The sequence below is a fragment of the Pinus tabuliformis genome, chromosome 1_2 (assembly GCF_031772625.1).
Source record: "Pinus tabuliformis cultivar Carrire ecotype Pingquan chromosome 1_2, CPIR1, whole genome shotgun sequence".
Lineage (NCBI taxonomy): Eukaryota > Viridiplantae > Streptophyta > Pinopsida > Pinales > Pinaceae > Pinus > Pinus tabuliformis.
This window is the reverse complement of record NC_142298.1, coordinates 561,772,197-561,793,521: the sequence shown is the minus strand read 5'-3', so window position 1 is coordinate 561,793,521 and position 21,325 is coordinate 561,772,197. Positions and strand designations below refer to the sequence as shown.

General features: G+C 40.3%; 1 protein-coding gene across 3 annotated transcripts in view; it reads left to right on the top strand.

Moving 5' to 3' along the window:
* The window catches only part of LOC149206839 (ferredoxin-thioredoxin reductase catalytic chain, chloroplastic-like), a 225,414-nt gene that overhangs the window by 106,024 nt on the left and 98,065 nt on the right, over positions 1-21,325 (top strand). For all 3 annotated transcript variants that reach the window (XM_089395596.1, XM_089395598.1, XM_089395597.1), the window contains exons 3-4: positions 2,434-2,483; positions 2,650-2,721. In XM_089395596.1, coding sequence (XP_089251722.1) covers positions 2,434-2,483; positions 2,650-2,721 — 122 coding nt within the window. The remainder of the gene's footprint in view (positions 1-2,433; positions 2,484-2,649; positions 2,722-21,325) is intronic.

The window sequence follows — 21,325 nt, the reverse complement described above, 5'->3', positions numbered from 1 at the left end:
GAAATGTTTACCTTATTAACATAAAATACTTTTTTCTTTATTTTTTAACTTAGTGTAATACCACCTTGATGTATTTGACTTTATGATACCCTTTATGGTACTTTCTTTGACTTTATGACACCCTTTATGATACGTTTTGTATATCTTCAATAATAGTATTTTGATTTCTTTTTTATATATTTTATTGTACCCTTTAAAATACTTTGATTTCCCTTTTAATTAGAATTGGTGCTTAATTCAAATTCGGAGCATTTTTTTTTTAATTTTGTTGGATAGTCGCGCCTTTTAATAAGCATTGTTTCGTTCTTTCCTTTTTCCGGGCTGCACTTTAGATTCAGCTTTTTTTGCAATCAACTGTATGATGGCTAAATTGCAATGGTGGTTGACAATCTACACAGATGAATAGACAGAGAACTGCAAGAGACAAGGCTTGAGTAGGCAGGTGCAAATGCGGTGGAGCTAGAATGTATGTAGAACAAATGGCTGCTGGCAGTTTCGAATGTCGGGTGGCAAGGAAACGACCTGGACGGTGACTGTTCAGACGTTAGGCAGGTGGGGAAATGCGACGTCTATGGGCAGAGACTTTTGTGAGAGTGCGACTACTACGGACAACAGAGAAAGGTGTGAGCGGTAGGGTGTAGGAGGCACGGTTATTTGGAGTTAGCGTGCCGGTTCGGCTGGGGCTTGTCACTGGAATTCAACAGTGAGGCGGTGTATGGTGCAGATGGTCGATGACTGTGGTAGAGGTGGCTAATAGAGTATGGGGAGTTGGGTTGATGGCTTGCTGCGGGGAGTAGCACTGTAATGAATAGCCAACGACCGCGTAACGAATAGTTGACAGGGGAAAGGCGAAAGTCGGGCAGCAAACGATTGGGCTACATTCAACGACCAGGTAAGTCGTCGATTGTTGGAGCAGTTGTGTGTTTTTTGTTATATAATTTTTTCTTTTATTAGACCTTTTTCTTTTTCCATTCTATTTTAATATATATTTTTTTGTATAAACTTTTTTTTAACATATATATATATATATTTTCAATATTTCTGACCTTTTTTTAATTCTTTTTTGTTTTTTTACATTTTTTTATAATATATATATATTTTAATTATTTTTTTCTTTTATAGCCAAGGGCCAATTGGCGAAAATGGAGAAACTCCAAGCTCTATGTAGCAAAACACTTCAATTGCACGACAACAAGGTTGACAGAGACTTTAATGGCCAAAGGCCAGGATCAAAGAACGTGGCTTTGATACCAATGTAACGAACAAAGTTCGTATACGCAGCGGAGTAATCTTCAGAATACTTCGAAGACAAAGACATCCATTGTAGGACAAGTAATTGTATATTGAATATTATATAAAAAAATGGTATGAGATTACAATGAGGGTGAGCACTTGCTTATTTACCCTAGGCAGGTACCTCTTCACAACGGTTATGTCCTTAGGTACATACCTCTTCATTACTAACTATTTAGTTAATTAATCATTAATTATGATTATTATTGTTTACATTATTTTCTTTTATTTTACTATAAATTATATTCATAACATTGTGCACCCCTGTAGACACTAAACCACTACTTGGTCCCTTCATAACACTTGTAGATGGATCACAATCTTTGTAGTAGTCAACTCTAACATTAAATTCTAGTTGACACTCAACGGACATGGGAATAACCTCATCCTCGGACCTCAACCAACATGGAACCAAATTGAGGCACACGCGGAATAGAGAATTTTTCCACTAGAGTTACTTACTATGTATCATCATTCACTGAAAAAGGATGTGCAGTAGGGATAGGCTCCCATTGAGTGAACGGACCACTAATTCCTGAGTATTGTCTTTTACTAGCAGAATGAACTCATGAATAGGGCTATGGCCCCTCGACGTGGTGCACCTTGTGTATGCCTTTCGCTCACATAGAGGATTAGTAGTAGCCTGACCCCTCTGGTACAATGCCACATGCACATAGAGTGAGCTAAGGGATCGGTCTCTAAGTCTATGCCAAAGGCTCTTTGCTCCAGACAATCCCTCATTGTCAGTCTTCTCTCCATCATGGGCACCATCTCCATCAGCATGGGGCTCCACTTTAGCACGGCAGAGTAGCATTTCTCATTTTTTTCTTTCTTATATTTGATACTCTACAAGTTATAACGAAGTTTAGATCCTAAAAGAAGGTAAGGAATGCCCAGGAAAAGTTATCTTTACTCTCTAAATTCGAATATGCTTAATCAGTTCAATATTTTATTCAGAGGGCTATGACTTTTTCCTATTTGTTGAATATGAATGCTCCCCATACTGTTTACATTCTTTATTGATGTAAAAACTGCTTGGCACTTGGTATCCCTATGAAAGTTACCGATTTTAATCTACTTATGGTATATAAAAGATTGCATGATAACCATTTTCTGACATCAATTGATGGAAATTAACAGGGTTTGGCAGAACATAAAGATACCTTAGGCGCACCTTTATGTCCTTGCAGGTACATATTATGATTTTATATTGAAACATCTCCAAATCAAAATTTATGTAATGGATTTGGATTCTCGTCTTTATGGCACATGCTGCTTGGAATTGAGGAATGGTGGGTTTCCTAAATAGAAGAATTTTGTGTACTTATCAGAAAAAATGTTCGTTCCAATTTGCAGGCATTATGATGATAAAGGTGCAGAGGCAGAACAAGGATTTTGGAATTGTCCATGTGTACCTATGCGAGAAAGGTAAATGCCATTGTTTTTTGTTCAGATATCGAGGACAGTGGAATAAACCTTGTGCTTTGATCAGAATATATGATATCCTGAAATGTCTTATGATTCTTGCTTGGAAATGGAAGTTCCGAAATTCTGCATGCCCTGACCCCATTCAAATGTATAAAATTAGGTCACAATGCAAGATGTGAAGAACAATGTCATCTTGCAGTTTCAAAGTTCATAGTGATGTGTGTGCAACCAGTGAATTAATTTGGAGCTTTGTATAAAGCAAAAAGATTTATATGATTCAAATAATATTACAAATGGCATGTTGTTCTTGGAGCAAACAAGCTCTAGAATGCTCCTGTTGTTCAAACTAGCTTGAAAATGATAAGAACGTAACATAAAACTAGAAGATCTATGAAAACCTTGTATTTGTTTTGGTGTATATGAGAAAACGAAGAAGGATATACCATTTATTAAAATTGAGAGTAGACTGTTCCTGGAATATCTTAATGCAAAGCCCATTGCTAGTTAGTTTATGAACATCAATAGGAATCAAACGTTATAAATGTTGTGTGCTCTGGAACATTGCGCAGATAATGCAGATTTCTAGAGCAACGGACTAATAACATTTATTAGAATGGAGGCTTCACAGCTGGATATATTATCATTGGGTTTTTGGTGTTCCAGCATGAAAGAGTTTTGTGCCAATGCATTTTGAGTGAACACTTCACTTATTATCAGGGCTATCAGTAGAATGAACGAGCAGTGTTGCAAATTTTGATGGAAGGCTCTTATATATTGTATTCATAAAGAGGGAAAACAAATTAGACAGTCCATAGAGAGTTGTGTCAAAGAAATGCTTTTACGAAGGTAAAAACAACTGAAAGCCTTGAATAGGTAAGAAAAGGACAAGGATACAAGTCAATAACATGAAGCTGCATAAGTATTTAAGAAGGACAAAGTAACAAGTTGAGACACAATTTAAAAATGAAGTAGCATACATCTTATAAGTAATGAGAATCAATATATATTTTAATAAACATAAAGGAAGGTGAATAAGGGGGAATTAAATGGGAACAATAAAAATAGACGAGATTTAAGTAAGTGAATGCACCCCCAAAATAAATTTGAAATAACTAAAGGAGGAAGGAGCCAAATGTTAAAATATTGGTAGTTCGGAAGGTATTTTCGGTTGGAAAAGCCCATGGGACTTTCTAGTTTGGTTAATGGGATTTGCACCCAAGTTTGGGGTTTGGACCCAAAGGAGTAGGCTTGGAACCCAAGGAAAAACATTTGTAATTCTAATTTAATTAATAAGTTGGCTTAAGGGTCAAGTCGGCTAAGGTCAACCAGTAAGGCTAAGAGACATGACCCTTGGGATTTCACACCCCTTGGAAAAGTATAAATACAAGAGCAAGAAGGACATATTTCTCTTGTGGAGAAGGGAACCAAAGGAGCCACAACTTGTAAAAGGAGGTTCGAGGCAGCAATGGAGCCGCTGCATGCTAAAGAAAGAAGGCCGAGACACAACAAAGGAACCACAACAAGCAAGGGAAGAGGTTCGGATTGTGTTTGATCTGGTCACAGGAAACAAGCAAGTGTCAAGGCAACTGAGATCTATTGGAGGGCCGTAGGGCTTGCTGCAGACAAGTAAGGGGTCCGTAATAGTGGCCGAGGGGGGGCAACAACAATAAATGAAGGTTCGAGCCCTAGACATTGTTGCAGCATAAGACAAGGAACAAGCCACAGCCTAAGGGAGTAGACCTGTGAAAATTTCATCTATTGCAGCAATTGGAAATTATTCTCCTAACTGTAAATTTAATTATGTAGTTTATTTGCTATGACAAACAATGAGTAAAATCACAACTACAATTTTCACCATAAAAATACTGCGGAAAATAAAATACTGGAAATTGAAAAATTCTGGAAAAATTCTGGCACACACATAAGAATTTTGACAGTTAATTTTGGACAATTGTCCCTGAAAAAACCCAATGCGGCAAAACCGGTGTAGCAGAGGAGGGTTTTATTATTAGTCTTCAGCAACAATTCTGACTACAATAATTTAGATGCTCTACTGGGAATCTAATCTGAGTAAAAATATTGGCAAAATTATTGTGAGAATTTAGTCTCACTCCACAACTAATTTCTGCCCCCGAAATTATCTCCCTAGCCACACACAATTCCTTCTATGTCAACCTCTGTGTAGTGCTTGTGCATTCCCTCAAGGAATTTCGACCTTCCTCTTACTGCCTCTTGCAAAACTAAAGCACTTCCTCTTGAAACGTCGCTGACCTCTTTTGCCACCTGCTACTCACCCACTGGTTCTGTCTTCTCTGGTGAGCCTCTGCTACTGTGAAAATCGAATTGCCTGGGCAACTGAGTATCTGCACTGGTGTGTTCTCCATCTACCCATCGACTTCTTCTTATAATCTTTTGTTGGAGCACCAATGACCAAGATTAGAACTTAATCAAGGGCCCAAATTAATTCCCTGTCGATTCGTGTGAGTTTCTAGATGATTCTCACCTGATATCAATTAATACTGATTAATTAACCATATTCCCTAAGTTTAGACTTAGGAAATATTTAAAAATCGGCTAATAATCTAATTGAGACACTTCTAGGTGGAATTTCCATAAATGCTTTCTAGATTTTGGAGATCTCATGTATTCTAGCCTTTACCAAATTTCGTGTCTAGAACACATCCGATGCTACAAAAACTAACACTCCCTCTTAGCGAGGACTGTGTTCTCTTCAACCAGTGCTCCAACAACTCACGCTGCAACCTGTTGTATCCTGTTGCTACAACACCCTATCTCTGTATCATCTTTGTCATGCTACTGATGTCTCGCTGCTGCTGCCCATCGACTACTGCACAACTTTGATGTTGCATCTGTGTTGTTGCTGACACTGCCATACAGTTGCCAACACTGCAACTCCCTCTCATCTGTTGTTGTTGCAACTGCAACCACTGCAACTGAAAAACATCCAAAATAATATGTTCCTGCTACTGAAACGAGTTCTCCACCATACCCATCTGTTCACTGAAATAGGCAAACTTAACTCTCCCTAAAGCTTTCGTGAGTATATCTGCACCCTGCTCTTCCATGGGAACATACTGTAGCTGGACTGCTCCACACTCTACACAATCTTTGATGAAATGGCACCGAATATCTATGTGTTTCGACCTGTCATGAAACATTGGATTCTTAGAGAGTTTAATGCAACTTTGATTATCACAGTGGATACTGGTCGCCTCCATTTCTGCTTGAACAAGCTTACTAGCAACTTCTGAAGCCATATAGCTTCACACGTAGCTGTGCTTGCTGCCATATACTCTGCTTTTGCAGAGCTTAGTGCTACTGACTTCTGCTTCCTGCTACACCAAGAAACCATCCCTGATCCAATGTTGAAGCAGTACCCAAAGGTACTTTTCTTGTCCACTAAACTGCCTACCCAATCTGCATCTGTGAACCCACATAATCTGACGTCATCTCCTCAGGTATATCTCAGCCCATACTCGGTTTTTCCACACACATACCTCAAAATATGCCTCGCTGCTGCCTAATGTACCCAAACTGACTGAGGGTATTGACTGCGAAGCAAATATCTGGCCTATTGTTGACCAGATACGCGAGAGAACCGATAAGCTGTCTATATAAGTTGGGGTTGACATCCTTGTCATCTGATGCATCTATCTTCTTCCAGTTGGTGATCATGGGTGTAGACATAGGTCTACAATCCTGCATTCTGAACCTCTTTAGAATATTTGTAGCGTATCTTCCCTGCCCAAGGAAGATCTCCTTGTCCTTCTGCTACACTTCCAATCCTAGGAAATTGTGCATCAACCCCAAATCCTTCATATCAAACTTTGCTGCCAAGTTCCTCTTGCAGTCCTCTATGAGCCCTGATGATCTTGTCAAGAAGAGATCATCCACATACAATACTAGGATGAGTGGCTCACCCTCTACCATCAAATAATACAGGTTGGGATCTGCGTCACTCTTGACGAATCCCATCTGCTGCAAGTAGTTGTCAATCCGACCATACCATACCCTGGGAGCTCACTTGAGCTTGTATAGATATTTTTTCAATTTGCACACATGAGTGTGCCTCTCATGAGTCTCAAAGGCCTCAAGTTGTTGAATGTACGCCTCTTCTTCTATCACCTCTTTCAAGAATGTTGTCTTGACGTCCATCTAGTGAATCTGCCATCCCATCTAAGCTATTAGGGATATGACTGACCAAATAGAGGCGTATCTGGCAACTGGGGCGAAGGTTTCTTCATAATCTATCCCTTCTTTCTATGGATACCCTTTTGCCACAAACTTAGCCTTGTACTTCTCCACGCTGCCATCTGCAGCATACTTGATTTTGTAGATCCATCGAGAACCTACAACTGACCTGTCCTCAGGCCTCGACACCACCTCCCAAACATCATTTGTCATGATAGAGTTGTATTCTTCTACCATGGCATCTACCCACACCTGATGTTGTGTGGCTTCCTGAAAGTTGGAAGGTTCTACAACCTGAGCTACCAATGCTTGCTATCTGTTAGGCTGCCTGTTCTCTCTCTTGTTCGTCCTAGCAACTCCATTGCATCTCTCAATGTTTGATGAACCTCTCTACTGGCTCGACCACTAGTAGTGGGAGGCTCAACCGGGTCCTCCTCATCCCGCCTCTATTACTCCGTCTCCTGAGATCTCACTAGATTCCCTGCTCCTAAGGAAATGCTAGTATTGATCATTGTACTCGATCCATGTGACTGTCCCATTGGCTGCCCCTGTACTTGGACCAATGGAGCTTTAGCTGGCTGATTCTGATCACTTGCAGGCATTTTACGAGATCTAATAAAAGCTCGATCTTCTATGAACTTTACGTCCTGTCTCACCACAATCTTCCTATTGCTAGGAATGTAGATCGTGTATGCCTTAGAGGTCTCGCTATACCCAACGAGAAACCCCTTCTTTGCAGTTTGATCCAATTTGGTGCGCTTCTTATCTGGTACGTGGCAGTAAGCAATGCTGCCAAAGATCCTGAAGTGACTAACTTCTGGTTTCTTCCTTGTGAAGACCCCTTCTGGTGTTTTCTTCCCCAATGCTCTATGAGGAGTCCTGTTCTGAATATACACTGCCGTGTTACATGTCTTTGCCCATAGAAACCTGGGCAAATCCTGGTCATATAGCATTGCTTTTGCAGCCTCAACTATGGTTTTGTTTTTCCGCTCCGCTACCCCATTTTGCTATGGATTATACGGGGTTATCCATTCTCTTCTAATGCCTTCTTTCCCACAAAAATCTGTGAAATCTTTATCAATGTATTCTCCCCCATTATTTGAGCGAAGCACCTTGATCTTCTTCCCTGTCGCATTCTCCACGAGAGCCTTAAACTCTCTAAAACGATCGAAGACCTCATCTTTGGTCTTCAAGAAGTAGATCTAGGTTTTCCTTAAATGGTTATCAATAAAGTTGACAAAGTATTCGGCACCACTGGGAGCTGTAGTGGACATGGGGCCACAAATATCTGAATGTATAAGTCCTAACACACCATCTCCTCTGCTGTCACTTCTTGGGAATGCTGCCTTAACATATTTCCCATGTATGCATCCTCTGCACACATCATCGTGTTCCGTTCCAAGTTCTGGAACTCCTCTTACTGTTTCCTTGAGCATCTTGAGTGCTCCATGGTGTAGATGTCCCATTCTCTAATGCCATAACTCATTCAGTTCTTTCCCACCGCTATTGTCATTGTCTATCAATGGCATTGGAGAGTCGAACTGCAACTTGTACAATCTGTTGCTTCAGACTCTAATCTGTCTTACCTTCTTCCAGCTTGAGTGTTTAACAAACACTTTCTTCCCTACGAAGTCCATATCATATCCCTTATCTTGTAGTTGGGATACTGAAATCAGGTTCATATCCAATCTTGGCACATGCAGTGCATTTGTAGCACTAGTGCTTGCTCCCGACTCCCTCTGAAAATCTATGGTACCTATCCCTACTGGAGTACACTTTGTTATGTTTCCAATTATAATCTGGAAGTCCATCTGCTCCTCCTTGTAGGTAGAGAAATATTTTCTAACCCTTGACATATGAGCTGATGCTCCACTGTCTATATACCGGACACTTTGGTGAAGCTAAGCCTGATAAGCAAGCAAATTCTTCCTCCAATCTGGAAGACAACTCTGAAGCTTCCTGAATATCAAATCAATCCATGGCCATATTGTGTGCTATTCCTCTTCCCCCTGACACTGATTCTGCTACTGCAAGCTGCTGCAAAACCCTCTATGCCACAGATTAGTAATCTGCTCTCAAAAATAACTCTGCTGTTGCTCCCTTTGCCTGTTGGAATCACTAATCTAAGGAAATTGATCTTTTTTTGCCACCTGCAATTGAAAATCGAATTTCCAAGCAATTTGTACTGCCTGGCTAGGTAATCTGCGCAGCCTCCGCGAATTTTCTAATACTTCTTCGAAATCCATGTTTCTTCGATATGAGCTACCAATCTGCTAAACTAGCTCTGATACCATGTGAAAATTTCATCTATTGCAGCAACTGGAAATTATTCTCCTAACTGTAAATTTAATTATGTAGTTTATTTGCTACAACAAACAATGAATAAATCACAACTGCAATTTTCACCATAAAAATATTGTGGAAAATAAAATGTTGGAAACTGAGAAATTCTAGCACACGCATAAGAATTTTGACAATTATTTTTAGACATTGTCCTCGGTAAAACTCAATGTGGGAAAATCAGTGCAACAAATGAAGGTTTTATTATTATTCTTCAACTGCAATTATGAATACAATAATTTAGATTCTGTACAGGCAATCTAATGTGAAGAAAAATACTGGAAAAATTATTGTGAGAATTTTCTCACTCCACAGCTAATTTTTGCCCCCAAAATTGTCTCCCTAGCCACATGCAGATCCGTCTACATTAACCTCTGTGCAGTGCTTGTGCAGTCCCTCTGGGAATTTCAAACTTCCTCTTATTGCCTCTCTCGGAACTAGAACACTTCATCCTGAAATGCTGCTGACCTCTTCTGCCCCCTGCTACTCACCCACTGACTCTATCTTCTCTCATGAGCCTTTGCTACTGACAAAATCGAATTGCTTGGGCAACTGAGTATATGCACTGGTGTGTTCTCCATCTACCCATCGACTTCTTATAATCTTCTGTTAGAGCACCAACGACCAAGATTAGAACTTAATCAAGGGCCCAAATTAATTCCCTGTTGATCTGTGTGAGTTTCTAGATGATTCTCACCTTATCTCAATTAATACTGATTAATTAACCATATTCCATAAGTTTAGACTTAGGAAATATTTAAAAATCGGCTAATAATCTAATTGAGACACTTCTAGGTGGAATTTCCAGAAACGATTTTTGGGTTTTGGAGATCTCATGTATTCTAGCCTATCTACCAAATTTCGTGGCTAGAACACATTCGATGCTACAGAAACTAACAAGACGGAGGGCCAAAGGAAGGTTTATTAGGGCTTGTTATGCAAGGAAAAAACTAACAACAAGGTGAGTAAAGTTGGCTGCAAAGGACAACAACAATAGTGGAGCACTGTGGGCTAAACGAACATGCCTAGGTAGGTACAACAATATTATTTAAGTGTTGTAGGTTTTGTATTTTGAGCAAATGAGAGCCTAAGGGAATTAGCCCTAGGTGATTTGGTCAAAAGATTGACCTAATATTTTAGGCATTGTACAGGGATGTAAAAGGCCATTATCCTTGGTATGAAACCCCTGAGTTTTCTTATTAATGGACTTGTAAGAAACATGTTTGGGCAATAAAATATTGTGTGCTATATTGATCTAATTGCTGGTATATTCAGTTGTACAAATTTTTTTAAAGTTAGGTGCTGCTAGTGTGTTTATGTTTCCTAGTTGAGGCATAGAACAAACTTGGGGTTCATGGAATTCTAACATGGTATCGACCTACTTTGAAGAGCAGTTGGGTCAAATCTGTGCATAGGTGGCAGCTCTGAGAGGGAGCTGTCGGACTATCGCAGGAAGTAGTAGTGTTGACAAGTGAGTTGGCTAGGTATGTATTGTAAGACATGGAGTAGAATGTTTAGACAAGGAGTTGTGGATTATTGCAACTTGGGATGGCAGAATGGGAGTTTTGGTGGATTGGCAGAGAACTCGGTGCACAATAGTATGTTGAATGGCGGGGTGTTGATACAGCTGATGGAATTCCATTAACTTGTCAAATTAAGTTGCGACAACTCATGTGCCTTGATAGCGAGTGCTTTGGCATGGACAAGATAGCTTCATATGGATTGCAGTTTGATAAGTTTCATGAGATAGTATCTTCATTGGGTTGTAGAGTTGCACATCCAACAATGGAGCCATGTGTTTATGAGGTGTTTGACCCAAGAGGATGAGGACACTTGCAGAGTTGAGTTGCGTTGGTCAAGAGTGGACTAGGCCAAGTGTTCAATCACAACTTAGGATTGTTCTTAAATGAACAAAATATTATTTGTAGAATGATCATTGGATGATTATGACTATGGGTGAGTGAGATGCTTACCCGAGGATGCATCAGGTGATATGATGCAAGATGTAGTAGGTTGAGGATGCTTTCCTAGAAGGGAAGCAGAGTGAGAGTGAGCCAAGTGAAGGTTGTGTAGGCCCAAAAGGAGTTTGGCTTTAGAGGGAGACTGCCAGCTCAGGGGGAGAGTTAGCCACCTAGTGGAAGTCTAACCTATAGGTTCAAACGAAAGAGTGGAGTCTTCTAGGCCAGGCAAGGAAAGTCACAGAACATGCAAGGAAGTTGTGGTGCATGCAAGCAAGTCATGGTGTATGCAAGGAAAAGTTAGAAGTCATGGACCATGCAAGGAAAGTCATTATCATGCAAGAAAATTCATGGCACATGCAAGGAAGTCATAGCCATGTAAGGAAAAGTCATGGCACAAGCAAGGAAGTCATGGCCATCCAAGGAAAAGTCATGGGGTTGGAGATTTCTAGGAACAAGAAAAGTCATGGTTTGGATGGTCATGCAAGATGCTTCTAGGAACATGGTGTCTTCAAAGATCTAGGTCTTCCAAAAGGATGTGGTTATGGGTCAAATTTAGAGACAATGCAACTTTTGAGAGGTGATGGAAATACCTTCCTCACTAAGAGGGAGTGTTGAAATATTGGTAGTTTGGAAGGTATTTTTGGTTGAAAAGCCCTTTGGGCTTTTTGGTTTGGTTAATGGGATTTATACCCTAGTTTTGGGTGGGTTTTGGACCTGTTGCTTCGAAATTAGGTAGGCCTTGTAAGGGGGAAACCTACAAGGTAGAAACTAGACTAAGTGACAACAATGAGGTGTGACCCATTGTTACCACAACCACTACCCCTTGCTCTTTATGGATTTTCACTAATGGGAGGCTTCCCGTTAAAAGGTCACCTATGAGAGATATGCTAGGTTCAAGGATTAAGATGACACATGGCTTATAAAGGATTATTCTTCCTAAGGATGAGGTTCATTAAGCAAGAAAAGGCAACTCACACCCTCTAATAAGACCAAATTAGGGTACAATTGACCTAGGGCTTGAGAGATAGCAAGCCAAATGGATTATCCTAGTCAAAAGGCTAAGCAAAGGTTTCCCAACAATGAATACTAGCAAACAAATGCAATAAGGAACCTTCAATAAGCCCTCAAGTCGAAGCTTTGCAAACTAGGTTTCTCCTAGGGAAAATCTACCTAGGGAAAGAGAATTAGGGATTAAATTAAAAGATTGGCCACTAAGGGATGTTGATTTTGAGGCAACCAAGTCTTCCCTCAATGTTGAATCCTTCCACAAGTCACAACTCTCCCTCTAAATCAATTCGCACCAAGCCCTAATTGGCCGAAATTAGAAATAGGGAGCAAAGTTCAAGTTTGGGGATGAAATTGTGTGTGATCACCAATTTGACAAGGCTAGTGCCTAGTCCTTGGGATTATATAGTCTATGGATGTGAAAGATTTGCTAAATCGTCATGTCCCCATTTTTGTTTTCCTCTATCGTATAGTCAGGGTGGATTTCCGGGGCACGGGTGGCCAGGTCATGGGAGCAGGATTATGTCATCAACAGTCTCAGGGGAGTTTTGAGGAGTTTTTATGGGATCCGATGGCGTTCGCTTGGCATATTCCATCATCTGCACACCTTGCCTTTGTTTCGTTCCATTCCAACAACTTTTGTAAAACGAGATTATTGTTGGGCCTAACTCTATGAATTACGCTTGAGGTGTCATTTCAGGAGGAGTATTTGATAGAGCACCTCAGTGTAATAGCTCGTTGGAACCAAAACGAGAAGATCTATAATATGGGATGTTGAGGAGTTCACTTTCAGTAGCCAGAGAGAGTATGGTGGGTGATTTACCATTTTCTCGGATTAAAAGTGACTTTAACTAGTCACTTATTTAATTAAAAATAAAAAGGGGGAAAATGACTAATTGGGGAAAAAGGCTAAAAGTGACTTAAGTAAATTAAAATTAAAATTCACTTAGATGGAGTCAAGAGGGAGCTTTTAGAATAGTAATAAAATAATAAAATAAGACACTTCTAGAAGATTGGAGATCTATCTATTGGATCTTTAAAAGGAGGAGATCATTTGGGACATCTCAGATTTGTGTATTCTGTCTTTGGTGAAGGTTGGAGAATCTTGTTCTCAACTTCTATAAGCCCCAAGACGAAAACCTCAGGTTCACTATTTTGTGTGTTGGAAGAAATTCCAACACCCTTGAGGAGATTCCATCCAGGAATTTCATGGAGCTTCAATTTCAGTTTGCAGTGGTTGGGATTGGTATTGTAGCAGAATTTTTGGAGGTCTTCACAGTCGTTATCTCAGCTATTGTTTGGCATGTAACATTTCTCCCATATTATAATAAATAAAGTTGAGTTCCTTGTTGCAACATTATTGGTTGTTTCTCGTGTTGCTATAATTTTCTGGCGATCTTTTCTTTTAAATGGGCGAAATTTTTATATGAAGAATTGTGGTTTTAGAAATTGGCCAAATATCATGTTTGGAATATTACATAAATCTTGGAGAGGAGTAAGGATATTTTGATGCCCTAGCACAAAATCCTAGCTATTATCTTTGTGAGGGATCAAGGTCACTTGGGAGAGCTATTACAAAGATTCACCAAGGGGATTTCCATTCACACTTCATACATGAGTAATGCATACAATTATGTTATCTAGATTCTATACAATTGATCTTCAATAAATAAAGGCACAATAGAAAAACCCTAGATAATCAATTCATTCCATACATTAGAGATGAGATAAAAAAATTATCAATTGCAAGGCTTACTTACAAGACAAAATGCATGAACAATTCTTTATTGATCCAAGACAACTTTTCCAATGCCAAGAGATAGCTCCAATATACAAAAATGCTCCATAGAATCACATCTCCATAAGAAACAAAGAAGGCCGAAATCTGTAAAAGGTCGAATTCAAGTCACAAGTGATGATGATTGAAACAATGATCCTCTCCTCTATTTATATCAGGGTATGACATCTAATTAGCCTATAAAGCCGCTAAAAACAAGTTTGATGACATCACAACCTTGAGTTACAAGCCAACCAACTGGATTTTCACATAATATGCCCTAATTAGCCCACACATGTGAGCCGAAATCTCTCTAGGGTTGACGTCATGCAATAAATGTGCTCCAAATGGCATGTCCAAGGCTGATGAGGTGTCCAAGATGGTGTAGAAGCATGTGAAAATCTAGATTTCAGGGTTGGCACCCAAATCCACCTCATTGCCTTCTGTGGGGTCCTAAAATCTAGCTGGGGCACCACAAAGTGGTCTCAATGGGGCTCCAACTACTCAAAGTGGCCTCCTTTGCTCCAACATTGAGGGATTTCCAGGTGCAACAAGCCCTCCCTAGTCTCTCATGGTGAGACCATCCTCATCTGGGCTTTGAATTAGTTGCCATCCATCAATTGGTGTCAAGGTCAGCTTGGGGACAAGCTGGGTCCAACTGTGTCATCTTGAAGAATAATCAAATCTGGCACAAAGTGATCCAACGTCCTAGGTGCAAGAGGTGTCCTAGGACATGTGTCATCTCATGCTGTTGCTAGGAGGTCCTAGAGTCTCAACGGTTCACTTGTTAGTGCCAGTATGCTTCTCAAAAGGACCTGGGTATCTGTGGAGGAGGTGCCCAAGGCGTGGGTTGCTGAACCACCTGGCACAAAACAACATGAATTCTAGTGAAAGCAACCAGTCATCATGGACAAAGATCATTAATGCATCTAAGTGAACCAAACTTGAATGTCATGGGCTATTTAATACTTCAAACAAGGATCCCCTTCCAAAATTAGGACCCTGATCTCACAATGGTGTTTTCTCCCTAGGTAGGGGTGGCTAAAGGTCAACACTATTAGTTGTTTCCAGCACCTAAGGGGAAGTAACATTTCCCTAGCCCATCCTTCAATTGATATGTATTAGTGAATAATAATGATCATAGCAGAGGGGATAGGACTTCATGACCAAGTGCCATGGTCAAAGGGACCAGTTGATGGGAGTGTCAACATCTTGAGCGTATAGATATGAGGAGGGAGCATTCGTGGATGCATGAGTTACGAACTTGGCCTTAATTTTTCCACCCCTCTTGTGCGCCCTTTACTTGATTTTTCTTTGTATTATTGCTTATAGCTAAAGGGTTAGAGCTTGCTTTTCATGATGTAGAAATTGTATTACCCCTTAATGATGAGTCAATTTATTGCTCATCGAGGTTGGGACATGCAATGGTTCCTTCCTTTGATGTGATGGAGCATTGAATGCTCAGGACCCAGGCAATGGCCATAATGAGTGAGATAGAGCTCATGCTAGGTTTTTTCCCACATGCTAATCTGTATGTCCCTGGCCATCTTTTGCATTTGAATTTCCTTTCTTCAGTTTTATTGTGGCCATGATATGCTCTTTCTGTTTCTTTTAGCTGTATCAAACTCCTAGGGAAAATTTTTTGGTCTCTACCCAAGTATGTGGACCTATGAGTGCCAAATCCCACAGAACTAGTGACATGTTGAACTTGAAGAATGGAGGTGAGATATGGGCTTGTAATGTAAGATGGAAATTGTTAAGTATGATATATGGGAAGATTGAACTACACTATCTCAATTAGGGCTTCCCAAGTAGTGCCCCTCCAATACTAACAAGGCCTTAAGGGAGGTCCCACTAGACTAGGATAAAAATTAACCCCCCAAGTAAGGTGAGAGAACAAGATCATGGTTAGAGTCTCTCAATCTTCTAGATCACGCCATAATCCATACTAAATGCCCAAGAACAAACAAGTATAAGCACCCAATTGCAAAATGACCAAAGCACCTTTTGAGTGGAAGTCCACCTTCGTCCATGTGCTTGTGCCAAAGGGGTGAGAAACAAATGGCTAATGCAAGTGGTGGAGATATATGGCATATCATCAGCTAGTGGTGGCTAGCAGGAGCTACTAGCTTTCTCGCTGACCTCTTGACTACCAAATGTAGGAGAAAAGTTTTCTTCTTTGGGGTTACCCATTTTGGTGGGTAGCATCGGGCTCCAACTCGGGGACATGAGCTCACCGTAGAGCGCATGATCCAATAGCTCAAATGAGGAGTTCATGAGAACTCCAACAATCCTTGGGCTTGCAGACATTTAACCTGCACATTCCAATCAACTTGTTTGGGTGCATGTGCCTTGGGTGTGCGGTATCACCTATGTTTTATATGAAAATATAAAAATCCGAACAGAAAATAAAGTCTATGCTAAATGCAATCTACTCTAGCATGAAACATGAAATGAAATGCAAGATTTGAGGATGTTCATACAATATGCAATGTAACTAACTACCAATAAATGGTAGAATACAATGCATGACCTAAGTATAGTCATATAACTAAAGCAACTAGCATACCATTAAATCAATAACACACCCCCTACCCATATGGTTAATCATGGAATAGAACAAGCAAGCATTACAATTATCTATATCATAGTACTCACTTATTGGATCACTTGAGCAAGAGGTGGGAAAATAAAATGACCATGCATCATGAAGAGGAGTCACAAATGAAGAGGGAAAAGACGAATCAGGTTGCACCATTTGATCCTTTCTTGCAGCCTGAAAATGGAGTAATCAATGATCAAGCTTAGGATTTTTCTCTCGAGAGCTATCTCAGGCATGTTGAAGCTTGGTAGCTTCGAAAGTTCTTCTGCATAGGCTTGGTGTCATAGCATGTGGAAGATGATGTATTGCCTCTTCAAGGTGCTTGCTTGGTGGAGTAAGCTGTATATCTTCTTTCCTAAGTCTAACTTAGGAAAAGTAGAATAATTAAAATCAATTAATTATTGTGGACTATTAAGTAATTTTCTAAGGATAAATAATTTAATTATTTAAGTGACTTAGAAATAATCTCAACTGTTGATCTCCTAGATGTTCTAAAAGGGAGATTAGGGTTAGGGATTTGGGCTTAATGAAGATTATAAAGGAAGCCTAGTGAAGAGGTGAAGACACACAAAACTCAAGTGAGCGAGCAATCATGAAGAGAGAGTGATTTTCTCTAGTGCTAGTGGCTTAGTGGACTAGAGCATAGAGAAGAAGTGTGAGTGGATTGAGGGTGAAACTAGGAGGTTGAGTGGAGGATATTGTAGGGCTGAGTTGCTGGAGGGAGATTGATTTGATTTGGAGGAGCTAAATTGCTGGAGGGCCAAGTTTTCCGTAGTTCGCAGTGGTGGCATGCAAGGAGGGCGTAGGTCGATTTTGCTGGCCGATTATTCATGCCGATTTCTGTAGGTTGATTTCTTAGAGGCCAAATTCCTTGGGTTGAATTCATTTTGTAGGAGTTGAGTTACAGGTCTTCGATATTGTATTTCTCCTTGTATCTCTGTGGGTCGAAAAACCCAAATTTTCTAGATTAATAGATGACGGAGAATTCATATGGGTGAATTATTTTTGCAATGTGTGATTGATCTCTTTGAGTTAATTTTTGCTACATACATTTATTTCTAGAAGTTAAAATACCAATGATTTTATTTTTCAGTGATTCAATGTTTATTTGGGTATATAAATAAATCGTTGGGGATAAAATAAATTGCTTATTCGAAATTTAACAAGGCATACAACTCTCACTGATGTCCTTAGGGACATGCTGAGAGCAACATGATGAGGAAGATGGAGGACAAGACATTGACTATCCGGCAGCTTGCTACAACAATCAAGTTCAAAAGGGTCAACCAACACTGGCTCATCATGTTCAAAGCTGAGCGGATTGAGGGATGACAACAGGAGGATGTAAGGATAGCTCAAATACATCAATAATCACATCTTCCTAATTATTATAGAAGGTGCAGGGCAGAGCAAAATCTTCATACTTTGGGAAGAACCACAATCCCTTGACTTCAAGTGGGGAAATTGGCTTTTTCTTCAAGTAAGGTTGATTGTCTTCTTCATCATAAGCCACAAAAACACATGCGTCTTTTTCTCTGCCATTGTCCTCAATACTACATCTAGGAGTGTCTTGGTCAAACACTTGAAAAGCCCTTTTCAATTGATTGAGAACACCCTCCAATTTTTACCATATCATGGTTGTCAAGGGACTCCTCTACACGGACATCACACTCCTCTTGGGCATTTGTGACACCTTCCTTGATAGGCTGAAAATCATGATAATAGAACATGTAGAAGAGGCCCTTCCATTCATCAGTGTAATATTCATGATTTGGTGCACATAGGAATGCCTCATGTTGATCAACATGCTCATGTCTGCTCTGGGATTCTATGGTACTCCCTTTTTCCTAGCTATCATTGTCAATACCCTAATCTGCAGCCCAAAACTCCTCCATAGATTCCTCACTATGCTCTTTTCCTAGGTCATCTCCAAGCCCACTTTTAATGTCGTTATCTTGATGATCTAGAAAAGAGACCTCTTCATTGCATTCCTGACTTGTTTCATCACTAGATTGATGAAAATTTTCTCCAATATAATATACTTTATGATCAAGGATGTTATCTTCTTCTTGATGACAATGATCCTCCTCTTTAGCTCCTACATCTTCATAGAGATGGAGTCCCTTTGGAGAGTTATGGCCAAACTTTGTTGACATTCTTCATCACTTTGGAACATTGACCCCACTCGTTAAGGAAACTCCTCGTTAGTGCATTGATGGAGGGGATGCTTCTAGGCTTACAGGAAAACTTAAGCCATTCACATTGATTAGTCCCAAGAGAACAAATGAATAACCTCATGAGGTTAGCTTGATGAGCCATATTGCCCCCTGAGGCATATTTGGCAAAATTTGCTATATGATTAATCGCTGAAGATGTATCACCATCAAATTTGGTAATGTTAGTTTTGGTAGCATCAGATGTGTTCTAGTCACGAAACTTGGTGGAGAGGCTAGAATACATGAGATCTAACCCAGAAATTGTTTCCGGAAATTCCACCTAGAGATGACTTAATTAGATTATTGACCTATTTTTTAATGTTTCCTAAGTCCAAACTTAGGAAAACTAGTTAATTAATTAGAATTAGTTAAGTCAAAGTGAGAATTCTCTAGAAACTCACATGGATCGACTTCGATATGATCTTGGCCCTTGATTAAGTTTTAGTCTTTGCCATTGGTGTTCCAACAGAAGATTATACGAAGTCGATGGGCACTTGGAGAATACACTTCAACTCTTGTGGGGTTCAATTTCTTTGGCAGTTCGATTTCTAGAGAGCAACAACATTTGTCGGAAGCCCAGAGAAGGACGCAGAAACAATGAGGGGCAGGGACAGTGAGGCTAGAGGAAGTTTTCCAGATCCAGATAGTGCATTTGCAGAGAGGCCAAAGTTTCTCTAGGAGGCTGCTCATTCCTAGCGCAGAAGCCTCAAATGGTAGTTTGATATGCTGAGAGGGGAAGACATCTTCAGTTCCAAAGGCTGGGAAGGAGTCCCAGAGTGCCGAAGAAGAATTTTCCGAGCGAGCAGTAGGCAGGATTGCTTGATTAGCAGACGATTTGGGCAACAGTTGCAGCAAACAACTTCAAGTTGATGCAGGGCCTATGCAGGCCGGGTTGGACGACTTGCTTTTCAGAGGCAATCTAGTGTTGGAATTGCTCGGAGTGAGGGTAATTTTCCTCTAGATATTTTGCTAGTATTTTCTTAGCAGGATAGCTAGATTTCAACATCCAGATTATTGTACTCAAAATTTCTCACTGCTTCATAATAATAAAACCCTCAGCTGCTGCACCAGTTTTCCCAAGTTGGGTTTTTCTGGGGACAATTTTCCAAAAATAATTGTCATATTTTTTATGTGTGTGCTCTAGATTTTCTCAGTTTCCAACGTTATTTTCTACCACAGTATTTTATTTGTCGTGAAGTTTGCAGTAGTGAATTATTCATTGTTTGTGTGGATGAACAAACTGTTAATTAATTTACAGTTAGAACAATAATATGTAGTCGTTGCAATAAAATTTCGTAACACAATTTTCTGAGTTGCAGAATAATTTTGTAGCGCCTAAATTTGCACATGGTATCAGAGTGTGAATGATCAGCCTTGAAGCTTAGAAGCGGAGGAGAGAATTTCATTCTTCAGAGGGAGTAACAGGTCAAAATTCTCAGAGGCTACGCAGTACCCAGATTGGCAGTTTGAATCGCTGGGGCAGGAGTTCGATTTTTCAATGCAGGTTGGTAGAAAAATTCGATTTGACCAGGGCGATGATTCTAGCAGTCAGAGGGAGCAACAATAACTTAGATTTTCGTCGAGGAGATTTCTGGTTGGATGCAAAGGGTTTTGCAGCAACAAAATCAGCATCGGGTGGAAGAGAAAAGCACACACAACAGAGGGAAAATTTCTCTCAGGGGACTTCGAGTTTCAAAAGTTTGATTTTTTCAGGCAAATTGGCAGTAGCTGAGTGCATATTTTCTCACTCCAGAAGGGAGTGCGTATACTAGATCCAACAACCAAGCAGAGGGAAAGAGGGAGTTTTCGGTAGATTTAGAGATGGCCACAACTGGGCTCAGAGATCAGGATAGGTTGGAGGGAGCCTCCAACTATGTCATCTGGAAGGCTAGGATGTCCTTCCTTCTAGATGAATATGGCTTGAAAGCCTACGTGGACAATGTGGTAGCAATTCCCCAGGATGCAGATCAGCTGAAGGAGTACAGGAAGGAAATGGCAAAGGCAAAGCGAATGATTTTGGATGGAGTCCGAGATCATATAGTCTTGCATATTTCTGGCAAGAATACTATCAGGGAAATGTGGGTAGCTCTCTCTACGCTATATCAGAGTTCTTTCGAGCAGCGAAAGATGTTTCTCCAAGAGAAGCTAAGAACCATTAGGATGCAGAAGGGTGAAGGCATAGATCCCTTCCTCACTTGGATTCAGGAGGTCAAAGATCAACTAGCAGCCGTTGGGGAGGCGCCCCAACCTACAGAGCTTGTACGATTGGCACTAAATAGTGTCTCAGAGGACTGGCAAGTGTTTGTCCAAAGAATATTGGGTAGAGACACTTTCCTTAGTTGGGACAAAATGTGGGCCGATTTGCAACAGGAGGAGTTGAGGCGAGCTCTAATAAAGAGCACCATCAACAGTAGCAGCAACAAGGCCGTGAAGAGTGAGAAGGAAGAGGAGAATGTGGCCCTTGCATCGAAGGGTCCTAGTCAGGGGTAGG